The sequence below is a fragment of the Pseudochaenichthys georgianus genome, chromosome 9 (genome assembly GCF_902827115.2).
Source record: "Pseudochaenichthys georgianus chromosome 9, fPseGeo1.2, whole genome shotgun sequence".
Lineage (NCBI taxonomy): Eukaryota > Metazoa > Chordata > Actinopteri > Perciformes > Channichthyidae > Pseudochaenichthys > Pseudochaenichthys georgianus.
Window position 1 is genome coordinate 44318897 of NC_047511.1, and position 27824 is coordinate 44346720.

Here is a 27824-nt window from a genome sequence, read left to right on the forward strand (position 1 = left end):
TCCAAGATGAGGGGATTCTGCCTTCTACTTCTTATTTCCCGTCCTCCTTCTAAACAAGGATATGACCGCACTGTGTTCCTTTGCTTTCTCTTTGACCTCTGGGCTAGAGGTCATGTTGTTGTGGCTCCATCATAATTAGCCGTCTTGTTTGTTCTTGTATCAATACACGTGAATTATGTATGGCCACTGCCTGCTGTGCCAGAGACCTGTCAATGCTTCATGTCCTCCTTTGCTGAGGAAGTCATAAACCACAGAATGCACATTTCACTTTGCATACAGCGATGTGAAAAGGACGCTTTATGGAATGAGCGCGCTTGAAATCTTCTTGAAGTTATAAATCACAAAAAATGACACCTACATGTGTGTTGGAAGAGCCTTTGATGTAGATCAATATATTTAATTTAATAAATAATGCTGTCGTGCTTAGCATTAGCGCGCACACACACACACACACACACACACACACACACACACACAACCAACCTTCCTCATCCAGCACCAGTCACTTTTCTGCCATCTCCGCTGAACACTTTAACATATTATTAACATTTTAAACTGTATACCCCGGTTATCAGCCCTTGTTGTTTTGTTGTTGTTGTTTGATGGATGTCACACTGTAGCACCTCCAGAAACGATATTTCAATATTTCTGGATGTAGAATTCTTCACAATAAAGCTGACTTTGACTTTGATTATAATGAAACCTCGGTTTTCCCTTCTTTATATTCCTCTCACAACAGCTTACAAAAAATGACCTGCTCCCATGTGCTATTCATAACTGGGAGGCGTGTGGCGCAGTGGGTTGTGCGCTGGGATGTAATATGTAATAACTGAAAAGTAGTGTTGGTATGATAATAAATAAGGAAAAGACTTTAGCTACATTTTAATATATTCTCCTTTCTATTTGCAAACACCATGTGGTTAGAAACATACCACTGTACCCATTAAAACCTTTAAATGATATTTAGATGCTTTTTGCGCCACGTCTTAATGTCTTTTCCCAGATCCCCTTAAGATCGGATGAGACGAGATGTAATCCTGCACTCTTCTTGGCCTTTCTTGGAAGCGGGCGAGACATGTTTGGGATATTATCCTGCAACAAGTCCTCCCTCGGTGCAGAGATCGCTAAGTGGAGAGCATTGCAATTATAAACAGAGACGTGTTCGGGTCTCCAGGTGTACCCGTGCGCACAGAACTCATTATCTCAAGTGGAGAAGACGACTGAATGGCTTCCTTCCAAGTTAAGAGAGCACATTTCCCTGATACATTTGGATCTTTCGTAACATCCATAGCAATGACAAAGAACAGATATAAACAATATAAAAACAGTTAACAGTCTATTCATAAAATACAGTATATCCGAAAGATATATCGATGATGCGTCGCTGCAGAGTGTGAGTCAAAGGGCAAGTCCACACACACACGATGTGCAGAACTTCTTCCTGTGTGTCGCACAGCTGTACTTGTTGCAGTTGCTGCATGTAGTCTGTGTCTTGGAGTCCTTTGAGGGTCCACAGACCTCACAGCTGGCTGTGGGGGTCCTTCAGCAGCTGGCTGTGGGGGTCCTTCAGCAGCTGGCTGTGGGGGTCCTTCAGCAGCTGGCTGTGGGGGTCCTTCAGCAGCTGGCTGAGGGGGTCCTTCAGCAGCTGGCTGTGGGGGTCTTCCAGCAGCTGGCTGTGGGGGTCTTCCAGCAGCTGGCTGTGGGGGTCCTTCAGCAGCTGGCTGTGGGGGTCTTCCAGCGGCTGGCTGTGGGGGTCCTTCAGCAGCTGACTGTGGGGGTCCTTCAGCAGCTGGCTGTGGGGGTCCTTCAGCAGCTGGCTGTGGGGGTCTTCTTGCGGCTGGCTGAGGGGGTCCTTCAGAAGCTGGCTGTGGGGGTCCTTCAGCAGCAGGCTGTGGGGGTCTTCCAGCAGCTGACTGAGGGGGTCTTCTTGCGACTGGCTGTGGGGGTCCTTCAGCAGCTGGCTGTGGGGGTCTTCCAGCAGCTGACTGTGGGGGTCTTCTTGCGGCTGGCTGTGGGGGTCCTTCAGCAGCTAACTGTGGGGGTCCTTCAGCAGCTGGCTGTGGGGGTCCTTCAGCAGCTGGCTGTGGGGGTCCTTCAGCAGCTGGCTGTGGGTCAAGTTCATCTTCCAATTTGCTGTCAAATTGTGAGTTTACCTCCACATTATCTCATCTTCAGAAATGTCTTCCTGTCCCACTTCACCGTGTTCCTCAAATGTAGTGCTTCTCAAAGTGTGGTCCGCGGACCACTGGTGGTCCGTGATCGCCCCCTAGTGGTCCTCGAGTATATTGGTAACATTTCACATTTGAAATAAATAAATACATTTAAGTTTTCCGCACTCTCGCAGGAATATCTCTGCAATGGAGCGCGCTAAAGTTTCACTTTCGATTGCATGATATAGCCCAGCACAACACCTTCATCACACATGTTGCCACTTGTTTGTACCATTTTCAGGCGATTTGTAATCTGTTCTAGAAAAACGATGCGATTTTGGATATTTGTGGAGTTAGGTGGTCCGCGAGTGTTTTTTTATTGGTTAAGTGTCCTTGGTGTGAAAACGTTTGAGAAACACTGATCTAATGCATCCCACTCTCTCTCATCCATCATTAGCTCCAAGGCTCTGAGCAGAATATCTTTTGGCCATGTTGCTGGTAGATAATTGTAGTTCTGCACTACACTGTTACTACACTGAGGTTATGTCTCTGCTTAGTCCCTCCTCCGGCGTGCAGGTGCGAGGGGGGACAGTGTGAGAAAATATGAAATGTTTATACATTTCTGGAAGATCTAAAATGTTTATAATGTTCTAGGATAGTTTTGTGTACACACATCAAAGGGTTAAGATCAAGGAAAATAGGTTCAAACAGCTTCTCTATGCATACAATTGTGTGTGTGTGTGTGTGTGTGTGTGTGTGTGGTGTGTGTGTGTGTGTGTGTGTGTGTGTGTGTGTGTGTGTGTGTGTGTGTGTGTGTGTGTGTGTGTGTGTGTGTGTGTGTGTGTGTGTGTGTGTGTGTGGTGTGTGTGTGTGTGTTGTGTGTGTGTGTGTGTGTGTGTGTGTGTGTGTGTGTGTTCATAGTTCATAAGTGGAAAAAAATAAAAACAATTCCACTTGTCCTTCACAATAAATGCTGAACGAAAATATCCTTATATTTGTTTGTATTCATTGAGAAGAAGAAGAAGCGTTCAAGCGAGCTCCGCGCCGTAGTGGAAATGCGCCATAAGATAAATCACACCTTGTAATTAGCTGGAGAACTCATTCAGAACTATATTCGACCAGAATCAGGAAATGCTGTTACAATATAAGCCGTAATAATTAGTTGGTGATTTTCTAATAAATATGTAAAAAAAGATGTGTTTCATCTGAGATACGACTCAAAGTAAGATGTTTTGACTCAACAAGATCCTTGTGTCTTATATCAGGTGTACTTGGCAAGATTTGGAGTTGTTGCCGTGTATCTAGTTGCCGTGCCGTGTTGTCAGGGGCTGAGTTTGAACCTGGGATTGTGGATGAATGTCATGCAGTAAAGCAGCAGCTTGGAAGTGCACTCGAGAGCTGCTGGATTAATGCATGTGCACAGCCAATCCTCACACTGCGCGAGATCATCTGTTCAGGTTTGGAAATGTCACTCGCCTGCCAACAAACCTGTTGATGACACTGTAGTGATTATCCTCCGCTCCATATGGAGGGGAGCACATGGCAGGAGAAATTCATGTTTGTTAATGATGTTTTGAAAAGGAAGTGAAGCTCGCAGGTAGCTTGGCAGTCACTTAATACCGCGGTGAACCAGAGCTGCTGCGTTGTGACACCGCCTTTTCTCTTTTGTTTAATTACGAATAGTTGTCAAAGTTTCTCCCCAGAATAAGTGAAGTCTGTTCCACTTTATTTGAATAGCAAGCATCTTTGTCGACTGTTCCTTAAATAGGGACGATGGGAAATATGATTTTTTTTTTTATCCAAAGCGACTGATAATAAGTGCGTTCGACCAAGAAGACACAACCTTGAAGAAAACAGAATCATAAAGTACATCAGGCTTCAAAGAGCTAAACATTTTAAGTGCTACTCAACTGGCTTTAGATAAGCCAGTCCTTTGTTAGTGTATAAGTGCTCTGTTAGCAATTCTTTGTTCAAAACTGCTGAAGAAGTGGATATACAATACAGCTTTATTTATACCGCACTTTAAACCTCCAAATCTAAGGAGAAGAGGCGGGTTTTAAGAAGCGATTTAAAAGCAGACAGAATATAACGACCTTTCAGTGGCGCCAGGTGCAAAGCTGAATTCGCTGATGCAGGAATAAACTAATATCGACAGCAAAGACACTAGTATTGATGTCTCTTGTGTCTCCGGGTGGACCGTGACTCCATATTGTCAATAATCGGATCGATGTGATTGTCCATGTGAAGACGTTTTTAGTTTAAGCATAGATTTTTAAACCTGTATGGTCAAATTATTCTAGTCTATATAACGTTTCTCTCAGTAAAAATGTGTTTCTTGCGCACACTCACACATACGTTTATTTTTGCCGTACAGATCCGATTTTGGCGAGTAATGAGTGACCATGTTTTGCTTCAACCAGTGTTTCCGCCAGACCAGGGCGGAGAGGGGCGTCCACCCCGAGAGCGGAGGGGGGGGGGGGGGGGGGTGTTTTGACTTGAGCCGTCCGTCCCTTATAGATACTTTCTTTTTACGTTAGTGAGCCGGATCATTTGGCTCGGCTCTCTTAAAGCGCCGGCTGTTTCGGCTCCCAAACGGCTCTTCATGTTACCACGGTTACCACGGAGCCTCAGTTTCGCCGCTGCAAGGCTCTGGTGGTCGCAGCTCCCGCGCGTGCTCCACTAAAACCCCCCCCGCTCATCGCGTCCAAATCGTGCAGGTTCCGTGTTGTCCGGTAGCAGGCACCTTCGATGTCGGGGAATCGATCTTCAAAATACTCCAAAAAGAATCCCACCAGACTCCTTTGCCCCTCCAACAGAGGGATGTCCTTTTTCCATTTCGTCATTTCAAGCGATAAAAACTCTCCATCTTCTCTCGAATTATTAATATTTTTGGACGCCCTCGGCTCGCGTTCAGGGCGTCCCGAGCTGAATAAGGGCGTCAGATGGCGGCAAGACGCTGGCTTCAACCAATGTAGCTACCTCACTAGCCAGCTGCTAACGAAAGTCAAGCTTAATTTAACATGTTGATGCTTCACCAGCAAGCTCCTTGTCCCAGTATGAAACCCACATATTGTCAGAAGACCTTGTTCGGCTGCATTTCTGTAACCTGTTCGGTATGATAGCATGGTGGAATGTCAGTCGCTAAATCAGTCAATTATAACAACATAATGCTTCATTCACGCAGCACAGGAAAGGACTTTGCCAACGCCACATATTTCACCAATCACAGCAGAGCACAAGCCATTTCTTTATTTTCCTGTGAACTTTAAATATAGAAAACTGATGAATCATTGCTAAAGATGAGTCAGTGTGTGAATGAAGCATAGACTTAAATCACAAGGATGCATCTCAAGGCAACAAGTACATGCAAAACCCATCGAAGAGTGGGAAAAAGTGGGAAAGGTCAACACATTTGCAGCCGAGCAGGTTTAGTCATGCACTAAAAAGGTTGATATGAACATGGTCGACTCCAGGTTACTGCTTCACTCACATGAGCCAACCTGAGGCCAGTGTCTGTTGCTGGAAGGTCGTTCCCTTCCTTTATGTCAGAGATGTCTGGCTATATGAGGCATTATATTCATTCTGCATGACCTCCGCAGTGCCTTTCATCATCTCTGTCTGGTTTCTCAGCTGCTCAGCGGCGTCTGCCCTATTTTCAGAGGCGGGAAGTCGTGGAGTACAAATACTTTGTTACTGTTAGGGAATAATTCTTCCTTACTCCTAAGATATTTAACCTTTTCTGTGTGTTGACATTTACGACCAACCCTGAGTCTGTTATCTGTCTTAAGGTTCAGCTATTGTTGATATTATCGGTCACAGAGGGTTTTATGACTGTGAGAACGCTGGCTTCTAAGCACCACACAGGGGCTGTTCTAGACGGGGGCCAGGGGGGGCCAGTGCCCCCCCCTAACACTGTCCTCTGACCCCCCTGTGGCCCCCCTAACAATGAAAAGTGTTTTGGTTTTTTTAAATGTATATTTTCTGGTACTCGGTTTGCCAAAAACCGCAGGATTTTGTTGCTGTAATGTGAGATTGTGCAGACACCCTTATGTAAAGTAGAGATGTAACTGTTCATTGCCTTTATTTTTATATAAATATGGTGTTAGTGCAAACATTGCACTATAACTTAAGCTGAAGCTAACAGTAATAACTATAAGTTCTATCTGAAATAAATAAGTATACTGAAACAAATACCAATAACTGTATTGCATTGTTTTCTTATGCGCAATTACTTCATACTGTCTCGTTCTCTTTTTCGTCCTGCATTTATTGTGCCCCCCTCAGAAAATAACTGGCCCCCCCAGTGGCCCCCCCAGTCACACTTACATTTCCATCCCTGTATTAGGGGATTTTTTTATAATTAAGAACCAGTAGCATTGTACTTTATTTGGAATTTAATTAGACAGCAATATTTACTTTGCTGTTCTGTCTGTAGGTCCCATAATGCTTTTGTGGTTTGTTGCCTTCCTGTAGGGTGTTATATAGGTTTTTGTGCATGTAAATGGTCTGCAAAGGCTAAAATATGTGATAGGCTAAGGGGCGGGACATCTCTAAGCGGTTGACCAATCACAACAGAGCCGGCCAGCTAACCAATCAGAGCAGACTGGGCTCTGGTTTCAGACAGAGGGTGAAGAGAGGTACTGCAGCACAGGCAGTATGAGAACAATAAAGAGCTTTTTCAATCAATCAATCAATCAATGTTTATTTATATAGCCCAATATCACAAATGTTACATTTGTCTCAGTGGTCTTCACAGTGTGTACAGAATATCAGTATGACAATACGACACCCTCTGTCCTTAGACCCTCACATCGTACAAGGAAAAACTTCCAAAGAAAACCCAGTTTAAAGGGAAAAATGGGAGAAACCTCAGGGAGAGCAACAGAGGAGGGATCCCTCTCCCAGGACGGACAGACGTGCAATAGATGCCGTGTGTAAATTGAAAAGATAATACATTTGCAACATAGGTAGTCCAAATGTTTGGAAATGCATGTGTGTATAATAGGAAGATGAATCCACGAGGATATCCATCCAGGACCTATGATCCAGGACCACAGCCACGACTCAAGATCCAGCGCTCGCGATCCAGGACACAGGACCGCAGGATCATCCATGACTCCGGATCCCAGCGTATATAGACACCAAAAAGAAAGACATTTGGGGAAGCTGGGTTAATCGGAACATGAGTGTACACGGGTATAGACAGAGAGAAGGAAGAAGTAAGATGTCCCCCGACAAACTAAGCCTATATCAGCAAAACTAGGGGCTGAATCTAATCAGCCCTAACTATAAGCTTTATCAAAAAGGAAGGTCTTAAGCGCACTCTTACAAACGGATAAGGTGTCTGCCGCCCGAACACAAACTGGAAGCTGATTCCACAAATGTGGAGCTTGATAAGAAAAGGCTCTGGCTCCCATTGTACTTTTAAAGATTCTAGGAACAACCAACAACCCTGCATTCTGGAACGCAATGCCCTAGTAGGACAGTAGGGTATAATGAGTTCTTTAAGGTAAGATGGCGCCTGCCCATTAAGGGCTTTGTAGGCGAGAAGAAGAATTTTAAATTCTATCCTGTGTTCTATAGGCAGCCAGTGTAAGGCAGCCAGAACAGGAGTAATGTGGTCCCTTTTCCTAACTCTGGTTAGTACACGAGCCGCAGCATTTTGAATCAGCTGAAGCGACTTGATTGACTTCTTGGTACTCCCTGATAATAAAGAGTTACAATAATCCAGCCTAGAAGTAACAAATGCATGGACTAGTTTCTCTGCATCGTTTTTGAGGCAAGATATGCCTGATTTTTGCAATGTTACGTAGATGGAAGTAGGCGGTCCTTGAAATTGATTTTATGTGGGCGTTAAAGGATAAATCCTGATCAAATATAACACCAAGATTCCTTACAGTCTCACTGGAGGCCAAATTAATGCCATCCATAGTTAGTATGTCTTTAGATAATTTGTTTCGTAGATTCTTCGGGCCAAGTACAATAACTTCAGTTTTGGTCGTGTTTAACATCAAAAAGTTTAAGGTCATCCACGTTTTTAAGTCCTTAAGGCAGTCTTGAATTTTATTTAGATGATTAATTTCATCAGGCTTGATTGATAAATATAGTTGAGTATCATCCGCATAACAATGAAAGTTTACAGAATGATTCCTTATAATATTGCCTAACGGAAGCATATATAATGTGAACAAAATAGGTCCGAGCACTGAGCCCTGTGGCACTCCATGGCTAACTTTGGTTTGCGTGGAAGATTCATCGTTAACACGTACAAACTGAGAGCGTTCAGATAGATACGACCTAAACCAGCCTAAAGCAGTTCCCTGTATGCCAACTAAGTGCTCTAGTCTTTGCAATAGGATATCATGGTCGATAGTATCAAATGCAGCACTGAGATCGAGCAACACAAGAATAGAGACAAGTCCCTTGTCTGAGGCTATTAGAATATCATTTGTGACTTTAACCAGAGCTGTCTCTGTGCTATGATGTGTTCTAAAGCCAGACTGAAAATCTTCAAATAAATCATTGTTTTTTAAGTAATCACACAACTGTTTTGCGACCGCTTTCTCAAGAATTTTTGAGAGGAACGGAAGATTAGAAATAGGTCTATAGTTGGCTAAAACCTCTGGATCGAGGTTGTGCTTTTTAAGAAGCGGTTTTATCACTGCTACTTTGAATGATTGTGGAACATAGCCTGATAATAAAGACATATTCATAATATTTAATAAAGAAGTGCTAATTAATGGAAAAACTTCCTTCAACAGCTTAGTTGGAATTGGGTCTAACATACACGTTGATGGTTTAGAAGAGAGAATCATTGAATGTAATTGTTCAAGGTTAATGGCTGAAAAGCATTCTAGTTTACTATCTAGTGTAATATTAGAACTTACGATTCCGGGAGCTGTTGATAACACTATACTGGTCGAAGGCAAGAGGTCATTAATTTTGTTTCTAAGAGTAACGATTTTATCGTTAAAAAAGCACATAAAATCATTACTACTGAGTGCTAAGGGAATAGAAGGCTCAATCGAGCTGTGGCTCTCTGTCAGCCTGGCTACAGTGCTGAAAAGAAATCTTGCATTATTCTTATTCTCATCTATTAATGAAGAGTAGTAGGCTGCTCTCGCTTTAACGCAGTGCTTTCTTATATTCATTGAGAGTAATATGCTAAATTAAACGAGATTCTTCAAGTTTAGTGGAACGCCATATCCTTTCAAGTTGTCTAGACTTTTGCTTTATTTTGCGGGTTTCGGCATTATGCCATGGAGCTAATCTATGTTGTTTTATTTTCTTCTTTTTCAAAGGAGCAACATAATCTAATTTTATTCGCAGCGCATCTATAGCACTATCAACAACATGATCAATTTGGGGTGGTGTACATTTTGTATAAGTTTCCTCCCCTACATGCAGACATGCTATCGAGTTAAGTATTGGTTGAATCTCTTCCTTAAATGTGGCTATAGCACTAACAGATAGGTTTCTGCTGCAAGAGCTTTTGACTAATGCTTTGTAGTCTAGTAACAGTACTTCAAAAGTTACTAAGAAATGGTCGGATAAAGCAGGATTATGCGGTTCGACTAATAGTTGCTCAATTTCAATACCATAAGTCAGAACAAGGTCGAGAGGGTGATTATAACAGTGGGTTGGTTTATTTACACTCTGACAGAAACCAACAGAATCTAATATAGAGTTAAATGCAACAGTAAGGCTATTTTATCATCGTCAACATGAATATTAAAGTCACCTACGATAATTACTTTGTCTGTTTTAAGAACCAAAGTTGATAAAAACTCAGAGAATTCTGATAAGAATTCTGAATAAGGACCTGGTGCACGATACACTGTAACAAATAAGATTGGCTGCAAAGTTTTCCAGGTCGGATGCGTAAGACTAAAAACGAGGCTTTCAAAAGAGGTATAATTACATCTTTTTGAACATTAAAGAATGGAGACAGTAGAGACACTACATACTGATATACACCTGAACATCAGCAGGAGAGGACTCTTTAAAGTAGAGACACTACATACTGATATACACCTGAACATCAGCAGGAGAGGACTCTTTAAAGTAGAGACACTACATACTGATATACACCTGAACATCAGCAGGAGAGGACTCTTTAAAGTAGAGATACTACATACTGATATACACCTGAACATCAGCAGGAGAGGACTCTTTAAAGTAGAGACACTAAATACTGATATACACCTGGACATCAGCAGGAGAGGACTCTTTAAAGTAGAGACACTACATACTGATGTACACCTGAACATCAGCAGGAGAGGACTCTTTAAAGTAGAGACACTACATACTGATATACACCTGAACATCAGCAGGAGAGGACTCTTTAAAGTAGAGACACTACATACTGATGTACACCTGAACATCAGCAGGAGAGGACTCTTTAAAGTAGAGACACTACATACTGATATACACTGAACATCAGCAGGAGAGGACTCTTTAAAGTAGAGACACTACATACTGATATACACCTGAACATCAGCAGGAGAGGACTCTTTAAAGTAGAGGACACTAAATACTGATATACACCTGGACATCAGCAGGAGAGGACTCCTTAAAGTAGAGACACTACATACTGATATACACCTGAACATCAGCAGGAGAGGACTCTTTAAAGTAGAGACACTAACATACTGATATACACCTGGACATCAGCAGGAGAGGACTCCTTAAAGTAAGAGACACTACATACTGATATACACCTGAACATCAGCAGGAGAGGACTCTTTAAAGTAGAGACACTACATACTGATATACACCTGAACATCAGCAGGAGAGGACTCTTTAAAGTAGAGACACTAAATACTGATATACACCTGAACATCAGCAGGAGAGGACTCTTTAAAAGTAGAGACACTACATACTGATGTACACCTGAACCTCAGCAGGAGAGGACTCTTTAAAGTAGAGACACTACATACTGATATACACCTGGACATCAGCAGGAAAGGACTCTTTAAAGTAGAGACACTACATACTGATATACACCTGAACATCAGCAGGAGAGGACTCTTAAAGTAAGGACACTAAATACTGATATACACCTGGACATCAGCAGGAGAGGACTCCTTAAAGTAGAGACACTACATACTGATATACACCTGAACATCAGCAGGAGAGGACTCTTTAAAGTAGAGACACTACATACTGATATACACCTGAACATCAGCAGGAGAGGACTCTTAAAGTAGAGACACTAAATACTGATATACACCTGAACATCAGCAGGAGAGGACTCTTTAAAGTAGAGACACTACATACTGATGTACACCTGAACCTCAGCAGGAGAGGACTCTTTAAAGTAGAGACACTAAATACTGATATACACCTGAACATCAGCAGGAGAGGACTCCTTAAAGTAGAGACACTACATACTGATATACACCTGAACATCAGCAGGAGAGGACTCTTTAAAGTAGAGACACTACATACTGATATACACCTGAACATCAGCAGGAGAGGACTCTTTAAAGTAGAGACACTACATACTGATATACACCTGAACATCAGCAGGAGAGGACTCTTTAAAGTAGAGACACTACATACTGATATACACCTGAACATCAACAGGAGAGGACTCTTTAAAGTAGAGACACTACACACTGATATACACCTGGACATCAGCAGCAGAGGACTCTTTAAAGTGGAGACCACTACATACTGATATACACCTGAAAATGAGCCCCTTTAAATAGTTATTCCAATAGACACATTGATGAAGGCCCAAATATCATCCTGTGTCAGTGGACAGTCTCTATAGCGCATGATTAATTAAATGCTGCTTTACTGTTTGTGTGTTTGCCCATATTGAACATCTTAAATCCAAAGCCTGTGTGAGTGCCTGTCTTCTCCCTCTTTGTGCTGCCTGTTCCCAGAGTATCGATTCGTTATGTAATGGTGCTGGTGCAAACCTGTTTACTGCTGTTAATAGTGTGTGAGCTGCTTCTGGCTGATGTGTTCTGTTGCCCTGTGGAGCTTATGCGAATGTGAAGCTTTCAAATGGTCCATCTGCAATTAACAAACTGCATGTACAGAGACAATTAAATTAAATTAGCAATTACATTAGCACTACATCAAAATACTCTGTGTTTAAGTGCTTCCGCTTAATGATGCAGGCTGCCCTTTTATGCAAAACGCAGTCCTTACGTCCTGAGTGTGCGTCTTAAATGGAGAAAGTATTGCAGCAATTTTATTTGGTATTTAGATTTGAATACATTTCCATAATTGTGCAACACTTAAATGCTAAATGTGTAACTAGCATGTAATCCCCCCCTTTTGTAGCTATGTTCATACTTATATAACCTTCTCCTTCTATGTGTTTATAGGATACTTCTTGTATGTCATTGAATAAATTATGTTATTCCACGTTTTAAACAACTTATAAAGTACAGAGTGCTGATAACTATTTGGCTTGGAGTAGAATAATCTCCATAAACACATATCTGTAATTGAAGGAAGGATATAAGATGTTGGTGTCAGAGGTCTTCTGTTGTCCTGTAACGTTTTTGACCAATCACGTTTGAGCAAGTTTGTTTGCATGCAGTGTTAAGAACTCAGGCACTTAGGAGGTAGGACCCAATTGCAACGACCCGGGAGACAGAGTATTTCACGTGGTGAGGAACAAACTTTTCACGATTTACAAAAGAGCAAGACCGACCAAGGCAAAAGACAAGGAGCATAGACCATGACCATAGACACACACGAACTGACCCTGAACACCGGGAGACAGGGGAATTTAAACACAGGGTAACTAGACACAGGTGGGACCAATCAGGGGCGGGGCTGACGCTGATGAGCACAGGAACACAGAAGAGGTGACAGGTGAAAACAATCAGGAAATTAGAACACACCGGAAACTAACGACAGACAGGAAAACACCGGGGAAAAGACCAGACAATACACAGGGAGGAAAACATGACAAGGAGAACGGAAACACACCCACTACCATACACACACAACTAAAACGTGACGCAACACAAGAATCGTGACATGCAGCTAAATAGACGATGTGACATCAGAAACAATTGGCCTTTCCTCTGACAAATATTGAGCCGTTTGCTAGCTTGAAATTAGCTTGTATATTGTTACTTTGAAAGAAACCATTCTTGGGCACAACTGTTGCTTTAAGTTAGTGCAGTCGTCTTTAAATCAGAAGGTTGTAGGAGACACTTAAGCCCAAGTTGGTCCTCATGGCCAACGGTGTGTAAATGTTACCTTTAGGCAGGTGGCACCTACATGGAAGTCCTACCTCATTTACCCTCCTTGCATCTTAAGTTGATAATCGGACTGTAAAATATGACAAATGCACGGAAGAAAAAAGACTTGGTACACCGGGAACCTAGAAAATGTGAAACGCTAATAAAGCTAATCGTTGCCGGACTAAAGCTAATGGTTTCCCGATTGAAAACAGTGCAACTCAAATGAGTTTCCCTGAAGGACATCACCTATAGTTTAGTGATTTATGATATGCAACATAAAGAGTGCGCATGTCATCAACATTAGCAGAGTTAGGTGTAACGCGTTACTGTAATAATATTACTTTTGTCGGTAACGGAGTAGTGTAACGCGCTACTTTTTATAATTCAGTAATCACACTACAGTTACTAACATTGCCCGACAGGCGTTACTTCGTTACTTACTAAAATCAGTCATAATCAAACCTCAACAAACACCTGCAAAGAACACATGCTAGGTGAAGCTAACGCAGCTATTTGTGTGTTTATATCACGTAGTCTGTTCTTCTTCTCTGTTTTTCGGTTGTTGCCTGTTTTGAATGACGAATACACACTACCCGCGCCTGCTGGTAAGGAGAGTTATTGCCACTCACGCATGCGCAGTTCGTACGTGCTCGGCTGAAGTCTTTGCGGTGTGCTCCAGTGCGACACATGGCCCAACACGCAGGAGAACACGCCGACGCAACAGCGTGAGCAGAGATAGACTGCGCAAAATATACAGATAGCAGGAGACGAGGACAGCCACGGTCAGATAGGAGGAGACAGAGGACAGCCACGGTCAGATAGCAGGAGACAGAGGACAGCCACGGTCAGATAGCAGGAGACAAAGGACAGCCATGGTCAGATAGCAGGAGACAGAGGACAGCCACGGTCAGATAGCAGGAGACAGAGGACAGCCATGGTCATAGCAGGAGACAGAGGACAGCCACGGTCAGATAGCAGGAGACAGAGGACGCCATGGTCAGATAGCAGGAGACAGAGGACAGCCACGGTCAATAGCAGGAGACAGAGGACAGCCACGGTCAGATATGAAAACATTCAGGATCTGGATCAGTCTTATGCGACAACTGAACTAAAGAGAACATTTGAAACTTTAGCAGTCTGCGTGATCTGCCTGCAGGGAGGGGGCGGGCCGGCCCTGCGAGTAAAGTAACGAGTTACTTTATGTAGAGACTAACGAAGTATGTAATATTACTTTTTTTTAGTAACGACCCCATCTCTGAACATTAGTAGGTTTTTCAGTTTTTAGCAGAAAACAGTTATTGTTATTATGTGTTTTCTGTCAAATAGAAATCAACATAGCCTATACGATATTTGACATTACAACTTACTAACTTACAACAGGAAATAACTTAAATTCTTGTAAGCAAGGCACGGCAAACAGAACTAAAGAGAACTTAGGATCAGCGTTAGAAACAAGCGGATATGATGAGGGGAGAAAGTGCAGGGAGAACACACAAAGACAGGAAGTCAAATCAGACTTGACGAGGGAAGAAAGCTTTTCAAAATAAAACAGGAATTCAAGATGTTGTCGGATTGGTTTTCCCAACGCTTTAAAGCCCTAGTATGAAGATGCATCCTTCATTAGGCTCAGTGTTGAAATGTAACTCACTCTGCCTGTAATGGCATCCAAGCTTTCCTCTTGCCACTGTAGAGCGGGGTTGACGACACGCAATCCAAAGCAATAAGCAGCCGAAGGTTTTCAGTCAAAAAAATGTATTTTATTAACAAAAAGTATTGACTTAAATAGTTTCAAAATAACAAATCTTTAAACAATATTTCGGCGATATGCTTTCCTATATAAACTAAACTATACTTTGTGTGCAGTCCAATTTGCAACACTAATCTCTGTCTGCAATTTGCGGTCGAAAAACTGTTCCGCTCCCCGTCTCATCAGGTCTCCGAGCACCCCGGCTGTCCTCAATTACCTCACTTAAATACACACCGGAAGGTACAAGGAAACAGATCATATTTACGATATAAAATTAACAATCATTTCATCAAAACATATTCACCATGACAATATAATCATTTTCCATCATTAAATCATTTATCAAATTATGACTCGAAATAAAAACGTTGTGGCTCTCACTCTGCCAAAGCTAGCTTCCCTGTTCTTCGTCCATGTCATGGGATCAGTGATTCTCTCACACGTTGACGTCAGTACTGATGACCCTCAGAGGTAGAGCTGACTCTCTGCACATGTCTTGTTTCAGGTTGTTGGCCGGGAATGCATTTACTTGAAACCCCACTTCCCCTCCCTGTTGTATCGTTAGTGCTTTATGATTAGCTTTTCACTTTTCCACTTAACTCAGAAAATAAAGGTTACAGTTTTAGCAGATGTTCTCTGTTGCACTGAAGCGCTGCACGGGGAAACTGTCAGACACACTGCAGAGAACGCTGCAGCAGAGTACAGGGAAGGTGCAAAGACTACAACATTAAACCGTGTAGGAATAGCTCTTACAAGTCAAGGAAGAAGAACCCTGCACCCAAAGGAGAAGAGCAAATCAATTGGAGAGGAAGTGTCCCTTCATACACTGAGAAACAGAAGCGTTGACTTCAATTAAATGGATGTTGTCAACACATTTCACACACTGTATTCTGTTAGTTGAAAGGAATAATATTAACTTTAAATAAAAATATTAGGCTCAACTTATATTGCTTTCAACTTGCTGTCAACATTTCTGTTTATTCAGTGTAGAGTGTTTCTCTCCCCCCCCCAACCATTAGACTCCTTTGTTTACTTCAGGAACATAGTGACATCAACATGCAACACTTGTGTACAGTACTATTGGATATCCAACACATTGTACGTGATAGGCTAAGGGGCGGGACATCTCTAAGCGGTTGACCAATCACAACGGAGCCGGCCAGCTAACCAATCAGAGCAACTGGGCTCCGGTTTCAGACAGAGGGTGAAAAGAGGTGCAGCAGCACAGACAGTATGAGAAAAATAAAGAGCTTTTTGAACATTGGAGCATGGAGACGTGTAGAGACACTACATACTGATATACACCTGAACATCAGCAGGAGAGGACTCTTTAAAGTAGAGACACTACATACTGATATACACCTGAACATCAGCAGGAGAGGACTCTTTAAAGTAGAGACACTACATACTGATATACACCTGAACATCAGCAGGAGAGGACTCTTTAAAGTAGAGACACTACATACTGATATACACCTGAACATCAGCAGGAGAGGACTCTTTAAGTAGAGACACTACATACTGATATACACCTGAACATCAGCAGGAGAGGACTCTTTAAAGTAGAGACACTACATACTGATATACACCTGAACATCAGCAGGAGAGGACTCTTTAAATTAGAGACACTACATACTGATATACACCTGAACATCAGCAGGAGAGGACTCTTTAAAGTAGACACTACATACTGATATACACCTGAACATCAGCAGGAGAGGACTCTTTAAAGTAGAGACACTACATACTGATATACACCTGAACATCAGCAGGAGAGGACTCTTTAAAGTAGAGACACGACATACTGATATCACCTGAACATCAGCAGGAGAGGACTATTTAAAGTAGAGACACTACATACTGATATACACCTGAACATCAGCAGGAGAGGACTCTTTAAAGTAGAGATACTAGATACTGATATACACCTGAACATCAGCAGGAGAGGACTCTTTAAAGTAGAGATACTAGATACTGATATACACCTGAACATCAGCAGGAGAGGACTCTTTAAAGTAGAGACACTCATACTGATATACACCTGAACATCAGCAGAAGGACTCTTTAAACTAGAGACACTACATACTGATATATACCTGAACATCAGCAGGAGAGGACTCTTTAAAGTAGAGACACTACATACTGATATACACCTGAACATCAGCGAGAGGACTCTTTAAAGTAGAGACACTACATACTGATATACACCTGAACATCAGCAGGAGAGGACTCTTTAAAGTAGAGATACTAGATACTGATATACACCTGAACATCATCAGGAGAGGACTCTTTAACGTAGAGACACTACATACTGATATACACCTGAACATCAGCAGGAGAGGACTCTTTAAAGTAGAGACACTACATACTGATATACACCTGAACATCAGCAGGAGAGGACTCTTTAAAGTGGAGACACTACATACTGATATACACCTGAACATCAGCAGGAGAGGACTCTTTAAAGTAGAGACACTACATACTGATATACACCTGAACATCAGCAGGAGAGGACTCTTTAAAGTAGAGACACTACATACTGATATACACCTGAACATCAGCACGAGAGGACTCTTTAAAGTAGAGACACTACATGCTGATATACACCTGAACCTCAGCAGGAGAGGACTCTTTAAAGTAGAGACACTACATACTGAAATACACCTGAACATCAGCAGGAAGGACTCTTTAAGTAGAGACACTACATACTGATATACACCTGAACATCAGCACGAGAGGACTCTTTAAATTAGAGACACTACATGCTGATATACACCTGAACCTCAGCAGGAGAGGACTCTTTAAAGAGACACTACATACTGAAATACCCTGAACATCAGCAGAGAGGACTCTTTAAAGTAGAGACACTACATACTGATATACACCTGAACATCAGCAGGAGAGGACTCTTTAAAGTAGAGACACTACATACTGATATACACCTGAACATCAGCAGGAGAGGACTCTTTAAAGTAGAGACACTACATACTGATATACACCTGAACATCAGCAGGAGAGGACTCTTTAAAGTAGAGACACTACATACTGAATACACCTGAACATCAGCAGGAGAGGACTCTTTAAAGTAGAGATACTATATACTGATATACACCTGAGCATCAGCAGGAGAGGACTCTTTAAAGTAGAGACACTACATACTGATATACACCTGAACATCAGCAGGAGAGGACTTTTTAAAGTAGAGACACTACATACTGATATACACCTGAACATCAGCAGGAGAGGACTCTTTAAAGTAGAGACACTACATACTGATATACACCTGAACATCAGCAGGAGAGGACTCTTTAAAGTAGAGACACTACATACTGATATACACCTGAACATCAGCAGGAGAGGACTCTTTAAAGTAGAGACACTACATACTGATATACACCTGAACATCAGCAGGAGAGGACTCTTTAAAGTAGAGACACTACATACTAATATACACCTGAACATCAGCAGGAGAGGACTCTTTAAACTAGAGACACTACATACTGATATACACCTGACATCAGCAGGAGAGGACTCTTTAAAGTAGAGACACTACATACTGATATGCACCTGAACATCAGCAGGAGAGACTCTTTAAAGTAGAGACACTACATACTGATATGCACCTGAACATCAGCAGGAGAGGACTCTTTAAAGTAGAGACACTACATACTGATATACACCTGAACATCAGCAGGAGAGGACTCTTTAAAGTAGAGACACTAATACTGATATACACCTGAGCATCAGTAGGAGAGGACTCTTTAAAGTAGAGACACTACATACTGATATACACCTGAACATCAGCAGGAGAGTACTCTTTAAAGTAGAGACACTACATACTGATGTACACCTGAACATCAGCAGGAGAGTACTCTTTAAAGTAGAGACACTACATACTGATATACACTGAACATCAGCAGGAGAGTACTCTTTAAAGTAGAGACACTACATACTGATATACACCTGAACATCAGCAGGAGAGGACTCTTTAAAGTAGAGACACTACACACTGATATGATCCTTTTCTATAATGTAGGAAATGGTCAACACACGAGAAACACCACTACACTACAATTTATTCAGTTATGCTATTTATTTTATTTTATCACTGCAGCACTCTTTGAATATGTCTTATTTTAACCGGATCCCCGAACGCACTGTGACCAAAATTGGCAGATAATATAGCACTTTTCTTTGTTGGATATCACATTAAATTGTTTCTTGCAATTTACTTAGCATATGAATGTGGGACAACATGGTGAGATATTTGATTAACCGAAAGTATGCCTCTTGAGATATTGCAGCCACATCGTGTTGTCTTCGCTGAGTGGAGATAAAGTGGTTACGATGTGCAGGAAAAATGAGAAAATAATACTTTCCCTCATGACTGAAAAAAACCTTTGTGTTGCTTTCACTACTCGAACCTCGGAAAAAAATAAAGTCTGTTTCACAAGTCTCGTTAGCTGTGAACATGTGCCCTTCTGGAAATGGTGGTTGACAAATATCGATCTTCAATTTGCTTTTAGTGCCCGGCAAACTGTTAACTGCAATTACACATATGCACATTTTCAATTATCCACAAGCACTTAACACTCAAAGACCCGTTCACACATTCAACATACACAAAGTATTGATTTTAAACAGGAACAGGATATAAAGCAAAGAAGACGACGTTACACAGCACCCCATGAGACAAAGGTGATGGGTGCAATCTGCGAAGACTTACCATTAAATAGCTGTAGCACTTACTCCCACATAAAGGCACCCACCTGAAGGCTTCTGTGGGAAAGCAGCACTCGTTATGAGCAGGTAAAGCTTCTCCAGGGTGCTAATGGATTTTATTTTAGGCCGGGGTCACTGGATCATCAGCTGTGAAGATAAAGGGTCAACGGAGGGGTTTAAACTCAGGTCACCATTGTGAAGACTCCACCAGTCATACAGCAGGGACGATTGAAGCTTCAGGGTAAAACAGAGGACTTTAATAACATATCATTAAACACAAGCTTTTAAAACCCATGAGAAACTGTTCAATGTCAACTAAGGTTAGGGTTGGGAGGGTTACTTTAAAAATGTATTTGGTTACAAACTACCTGTAAAAAATCTGTTATCAGAAACCTCATCTGAGTATCACAATATCCCGTTCTTTGGTTTACATCAATATCCAATGCATGCAAATATATGCAACAGAAAATAAATAAGATACATTTTTCTTACGTTTATTATGTAAGACAACAGAACATCCTTGGAAAAGAAGAAACCAAGATATTAGGTGTCATATCAAAGAGGACATGTTCTGCTAATTTTCAGGTTCATATAGTGTCTCTACTTTAAAGAGTCCTCTCCTGCTGATGTTCAGGTGTATATCAGTATGTAGTGTCTCTACTTTAAAGAGTCCTCTCCTGCTGATGTTCAGGTATATATCAGTATGTAGTGTCTCTACTTTAAAGAGTCCTCTCCTGCTGATGTTCAGGTGTATATCAGTATGTAGTGTCTCTACTTTAAAGAGTCCTCTCCTGCTGATGTTCAGGTGTATATCAGTATGTAGCGTCTCTACTTTAAAGAGTCCTCTCCTGCTGATGTTCAGGTATATATCAGTATGTAGTGTCCTCTACTTTAAGAGCCCTCTCCTGCTGATGTTCAGGTGTATATCAGTATGTAGCGTCTCTACTTTAAAGAGTCCTCTCCTGCTGATGTTCAGGTGTTATATCAGTATGTAGTGTCTCTACTTTAAAGAGTCCTCTCCTGCTGATGTTCAGGTGTATATCAGTATGTAGTGTCTCTACTTTAAAGTCCTCTCCTGCTGATGTTCAGGTGTATATCAGTATGTAGTGTCTCTACTTTAAAGAGTCCTCTCCTGCTGATGTTCAGGTGTTTATATCAGTATGTAGTGTCTCTACTTTAAAGAGTCCTCTCCTGCTGATGTTCAGGTGTATATCAGTATGTAGTGTCTCTACTTTAAAGAGTCCTCTCCTGCTGATGTGCAGGTGTATATCAGTATGTAGTGTCTCTACTTTAAAGAGTCCTCTCCTGCTTTCTCTTTTCACCCTCTGTCTGAAACCAGAGCCCAGGCTGCTCTGATTGGTTAGCTTTGCACATTAGTAAAGTAATAGTACTTAAAAATATGTACTTTTTTACATTCCACCCGAATAACACCCTCCATTAATATACAGTATGTGCAAATCTGCAAATGGCCCCCTGCTGTGAGGAAGAGCTTCAGCAGTTACTCAGCAGGACAGAGAGTCGCAGCATATGGAAATGTTCCTGCAGTCTGATTTTTTTTTATTCCTACCGTCATTTTTTCCTGAGCCAAGTCCAATAGTAACATTTAACATATAGCAATACATCTAATCTTCGGGAGCAAGCCTTATCCTCCCTTTTCTTCTATAAAAAGCTTAGACAATTATTACAATCTATTTAAAATTCAATCCCTGGTTCGTTATAAAGAAACAGCTTTAATTGGAAGCTGGTGTTGCGGATGGATATTACCTAACAGCTAAACCTTGAATAAATCATCCCTTCTCTTATCCAGATAAATGTGTTTAATGCATGGTAACGAATATATACTAGAATACAATTAAAAGAAAGCTAAACTACAGTTCTGCTTTGTAGTTTTTTGGCAATGCAGCTTTTAGCAAACGTTAACGACATAGGGATACATAGTGTATTTGTTGGGGACTATTTTCAGCTGTGGATTAATACACACTTGGAGCTCTAGTGAGGATTTTGTTGGCAGATTGTGTGCAGTCCCAAAATAAACTAATATGCATGGCGATGAAGGAACATATCACCAGGGAACTGTGTCCTTGATTCAGAAACTAACTTTTAGTAATTTAGTAATTTGTAACCACTCTGTGTTCAGTGTTTTATTTATAACGTATTGAATAGTTAGACAGAAAACAAAATAACATGAAGGTCTTCAACTGTTTTACTGCAGTGTTGAAACAAGCATTTGTTAACATAGAAACGTAATCAAGTAATTAAATAACATTCAGCTCCTTACATTTTCTAATTTGGAAAGTCGTAAGTGTGCAGCGTTCATGGAAAGGAGATACAATCAAGCCTTTACCCAAGTCCACGTTTTGTCGTCTTTTTGAAAGAGAGATCTGCTCTCTCCTGACATTTCAGTGTGTTGGATGGTGTGTGTGTTTGGAGCAATTGGCTTGGCATTTCTGAGCGCTGGAACCTTTAATAGCAGATGTGTGTGTGTCCATGCATACATCTCATATGTTAATCAGTGAGCTGCATGAGTACAGAGGATCCTGTCGTGAACACGGTAGAACTGGCACAGTGTTAAAGATGCATGTTCGACCTTTGTTTTATATACATATATTTATTTTATAAAGTCAAGTACAGAGAAACATAGACGGTCATGGGAGCTATGTGTGATGGACTGATGGGAATCATCAACATGACATGTAATAGTTAAAAATCAGTGCAGAGAAAAAAAAATCAGGAAACAAGAAAATGTCATCTATGGCAATACAGTAAACACTCATGGGAAAAAGGTGAAAGTGAAGTCTAGTTGTTAACCCGTTACGCCCGGGAGCCCCCGCAACATCTTGCAGCGTCTGAGGGCTTCTTCACATTTAACAAACTATGAATGTGTCATACCCACTTAACGGGAAGAAACTCAGCTACCTGACGATATGAACCATCTTTACCGAAATGAAACACAAGTCTCTGAATTAGCACTTGTACGCACTTAGCACATAACTCACGGCTAGATATCATATGAAAGCTGAGATTCCACAGATTCCAATGGTATACGTATCATCCCTGTGCAAACAAAACTCGCGGCAGCGGAAGCCAGCAAAGACAACACACAACTTCACTTCACGCCAAAACGGCAAATACTTCTTACCTTTCCTGTTTTCCGATCAAAAGTTCAGAAGCTTCCAGTCCAGTCCACCAAATAATACTTTTAGGCAAGTTTATTTATATAGCACCTTTCAACACAAGGCAATTCAAAGTGCTTTACCAAAATGAAAGACCATCAGAAAATAGCAATTAAAAACAGTCATTAAAAAGCAAAGATAATAAAATAAACATAAGTGGATACACACTATAGACAGCAGTTCAGTAAAGTCATCAAAAAGCTTGCACAGTATTTGGGTGGTCTATAGATATTTAGGAACAGAGCTCGAGAGGAGCATTTCAGCTGAAGGGCCGCATATTCAAAAGAATCAAAGCTCCCATACGATGTCTTCCTGCATTGAAGGGAATCATTGAACAGAACAGCAACTCCACCTCCTCTCTTATGCATTCTTTCCTGACTCATAAACTAAAGTTGGGAGGGGTTGATTCGATAAGAACAGCTGCACTGTTATTTTGTTCAATCCATGTTTCCGTTAAAAACATAAAAGCGAGATTGTGCTCAGTGATAAAATCATTGATTAAAAATGTTTTTCCTGCCAAAGACCTGACATTTAATAAAGCTAGTTTAAGTTCGTTAAACACACTATCAGTCAGTTTTCTGTAACAAGCTGTGGCTGACATGGAATCACTGCTAAATTAGATAAACTCACACAAACATTTGAGCGCTTCCTGTATCTAAGATCATTCACCGCTCTTAATCTATTACCTATCAACACAGATATCGGCATAGCTACTGGCAGGCAGGGCCCCGGCTTGTCCTGGAAAGAGTTGAGAGTGCCATACGCCCTTGAGCCTGGACCCAGCACATATCAGTTTGCAGCGTTTTGTACACACACATCCCTATCAGGCTTTGTAGGGGAGGGAGGACCCACCACCCTGCTCCTCTCATCATAGGAGGGCAGGGTGAGGGCTACACTGTAGGAAGGGGGGTTTGGAAATCTGCTTCCATCTTCCTTGTATTGTTTTGGTCCGGATGATTGTGGTAGGCATGGTGATGAAGCCGGGGGAGATGGTGCGCGTCTCTGCTTCGGTGATTCTGGGGGGCGTCGTTGAGGGGCGGGGGTCAAGGACATGCTGCTAACGCTGTGTATCGCCTTCATGTTTTCAGTGAACTCCAGGAGGGGGGTGAGGGTGAAAGGGTGAGCGGAGAGAAGAGAGCGCTGGGGGGTGAAGGGAGAGTATCCTCAAAGGTGTTGGTAGGGGGGGTGAAGGGCGGTGGAGACTCCTCCGTGTGTCTCATAGGTCTCCCATAATGAAGACATTCCTCAGGCGGTGCAGTGATACTTCTTCAAGGTTTTCTGAGCGATGTGTTGTGTCTTTCTCTTGTTTTGATTCCTCTTCTCGCTTGTCCTTGGCAGAGGGAACAGATTGATGATGCAGGCAGATGAATATGTTAGAGATAAACAATTTCACTCCTGACTTGTTCAGGCAAACTCCATTTGCCTTGAAAAGATGTCTGCGGTCCCAGAAAAAGTTAAAGTTGTCAATAAAATGGACAGAATGGTCAGTACAGGCAGTTGAAAGCCAGGTGTTCAGTGCAAACAGTCTGCTGAATCTCTCCACTCCTCTTCTGACTGGCGGCAGAGGGCCACTGATGAACACCTCTGCATTTAGAGAGCTGGCAGTTTCCAACAGACATTTAAAGTCTTCTTTCAGCACTTCTGACTCTTGTTTCACAACATCATCTGTTCCAATGTGCAGAACCACATTCTTCACAGTCGGATGTTCAGCCCCAATATGCAGGATCTTCTCAGCCAAGTCAGAGACCACATCCTTGGGAAAACTTCGGTGTTGTTCTTACTACACAGACCTTTTACATCTCTTACAGCAGAGTCACCCACAATCAGAGTTTCAGGCCCAGTCGTTAGCTTTCCCTCTAGCCTTTTACTTTTTGAGTAGCTATTGGTCCTTACCCTGCTGTGTGAAGAGGACGGGTCATCAGAAAGAGATCTCCGGTTCTGTGTCAGTGGAGCGTATCTGTTCTGGATTGGCACACTCGGTGGTTTAGGAGGATTGTTGGTAGTCTGCGACTTAACTCAGACAGCTTAAATGGGATTTGTGGTTTCACTGAGACACTTACGGGGACAATAAAGTATATCGTATCTTTGCACTGTTGAAAATGGGTGGACCTTGATGGTCAAACATGTATTTAATGAAGTTGTCTAAACGTAGGTAGATGCGTTTAATGGGAGAGTGTACAGCTGAAGGAAAGTTCACCGATACATGTTAAGCTTCTTGTGAAACCAATCCCTTCATTTCCAGGTTTAACTGATGACCTTTGGCCAACAGAAAACTTGATCACACTCAAAGATCGCTGAGATCTTAAAATGTGATGATGTTGCTAAAAGTGTTGCAAGCATCCATCACTGTTTGCTGATCAGTCACCATTGACCTTCAGTCACCATTGACCTTCAGTCACCATTGACCTTCAGTCACCATTGACCTTCAGTTATTGGTGGCTTTACACACTATGTTGTTTTGACCTTAAACTACGTACATTCTTATAGTCATCTAGCTTGTTCGCAATTCATCAGACTTTCTGACAGCCCTTTCTGGTCCCAATCACCTTTGCTGTAGCACTGATGCTATAGTCCAGCACCTCACTCTGTAGGAACAATGTTAGTGACTTAAGCCAAGCTATGACAGTAAAACCCCAAATTGTAATAAATCATAAATATCTTTCAATCCCTGTGTTGCTTGTAGTTTTTTGTTGTACTGCACTTTTAAAATGCACATCATGGCAACAAATATAAAACCGATCAAATTGTGCCAGAGAATGTTTTGAGATATGCAAGTAAATATGAATACTGCAAGAAGAGTCTATATGCAAGTAAATGGAATATGATATATAGATAAATAATTATGTTTATGGATGCAAAGAAAGTCTCAATATCTCCATACCATCTTCCAAATAGCAGTGAAGTGCGACATTTCTGTGTGGATCCACATTTCATGGACTCTCTCTGTTCCTCTAGGTGTGGCAGTGTGGAGGCAGTATGGAGGTCCTTCCTTGCGCCAGAGTGGCTCACATCGAGCGAACCAAGAAGCCCTACAACAACGACATAGATTACTACGCCAAGCGCAACGCACTGCGGGCCGCCGAGGTGTGGATGGATGAATACAAATCGCACGTCTACATGGCCTGGAACATCCCCATGAACGTAAGTTATTTGCAGAGAAGGCAAACGTACACACATCCTTTACTCAAGTAGAAGTACAGATACTCGTGTTTAAAAAATACTAAAAGTAGAAGTACTGACTAAACTTCTTTACTCAAGTAAAAGTAAAGAGGCTTTGAAGTGTACTTCAGTAAAAAGTACCCATAACTAGCAGCTGTTTTAAAGAGTACCTGACCTCCCTTTATATTAATAGAACAATAATGTCATTGTTAGCTAATGAATGTTTCCATGCTGAACAACGGCAACATGACAACGTTTCCATTGGTCCATCTTCTTTAGAGAAGACCAGGAAGTGATGGATACACGGATCGTGTTCCAACCAATAGGCACGCAATGACTCTAAAGAATAATGATCACGCACCAAACACACATTCAGACTAAAGGAACCAGCTGTTTGGAACATGAGAGAAGTAGAAAGTACAGGTATTTGAGTTCAACATGTGAGAAGTAGAAAGTACAGGTATTTGAGTTCAACATGTAAGAAGTAGAAAGTACAGGTATTTGAGTTCAACATGTAAGAAGTAGAAAGTACAGGTATTTGAGTTCAACATGTAGAAGTAGAAAGTACAGGTATTTGAGTTCAACATGTAGAGAAGTAGAAAGTACAGGTATTTGAGTTCAACATGTAAGAAGTAGAAAGTACAGGTATTTGTTCAACATGTAAGAAGTAGAAAGTACAGGTATTTGAGTTCAACATGTAGAAGTAGAAAGTACAGGTATTTGTTCAACATGTAAGAAGTAGAAAGTACAGGTATTTGGTTCAACATGTAAGAAGTAGAAAGTACAGGTATTTGAGTTCAACATGTAAGAAGTAGAAAGTACAGGTATTTGAGTTCAACATGTAAGAAGTAGAAAGTACAGGTATTTGGTTCAACATGTAAGAAGTAGAAAGTACAGGTATTTGAGTTCAACATGTAGAAGTAGAAAGTACAGGTATTTGGTTCAACATGTAAGAAGTAGAAAGTACAGGTATTTGAGTTCAACATGTAGAAGTAGAAAGTACAGGTATTTGAGTTTCAACATGTAAGAAGTAGAAAGTACAGGTATTTGAGTTCAACATGTAAGAAGTAGAAAGTACAGGTATTTGAGTTCAACATGTAAGAAGTAGAAAGTACAGGTATTTGAGTTCAACATGTAAGTAGAAAGTACAGGTATTTGAGTTCAACATGTAAGAAGTAGAAAGTACAGGTATTTGAGTTCAACATGTAAGAAGTAGAAAGTACAGGTATTTGAGTTCAACATGTAAGAAGTAGAAAGTACAGGTATTTGTGTTCAACATGTAAGAAGTAGAAAGTACAGGTATTTGAGTTCAACATGTAAGAAGTAGAAAGTACAGGTATTTGAGTTCAACATGTAAGAAGTAGAAAGTACAGGTATTTGAGTTCAACATGTAGAAGTAGAAAGTACAGGTATTTGGTTCAACATGTAAGAAGTAGAAAGTACAGGTATTTGAGTTCAACATGTAAGAAGTAGAAAGTACAGGTATTTGAGTTCAACATGTAAGAAGTGAACGTACAGGTATTTGGTTCAACATGTAAGAAGTAGAAAATACAGGTATTGGGTCAACATGTAAGAAGTAGAAAGTACAGGTATTGGTTCAACATGTAAGAAGTAGAAAGTACAGTATTTAAGTTCAACATGTAGAGAAGTAAGAAAG

At 41.4% G+C, this 27824-nt stretch overlaps 1 protein-coding gene across 1 annotated transcript in view; it reads left to right on the plus strand.

Annotated features, from left to right (window-relative positions):
• galnt9 (polypeptide N-acetylgalactosaminyltransferase 9) overlaps positions 1-27824 on the plus strand; it is a 218682-nt gene that overhangs the window by 163243 nt on the left and 27615 nt on the right. The window contains exon 7 of the mRNA XM_034090281.2: positions 25964-26149. Coding sequence (XP_033946172.1) covers positions 25964-26149 — 186 coding nt within the window. The remainder of the gene's footprint in view (positions 1-25963; positions 26150-27824) is intronic.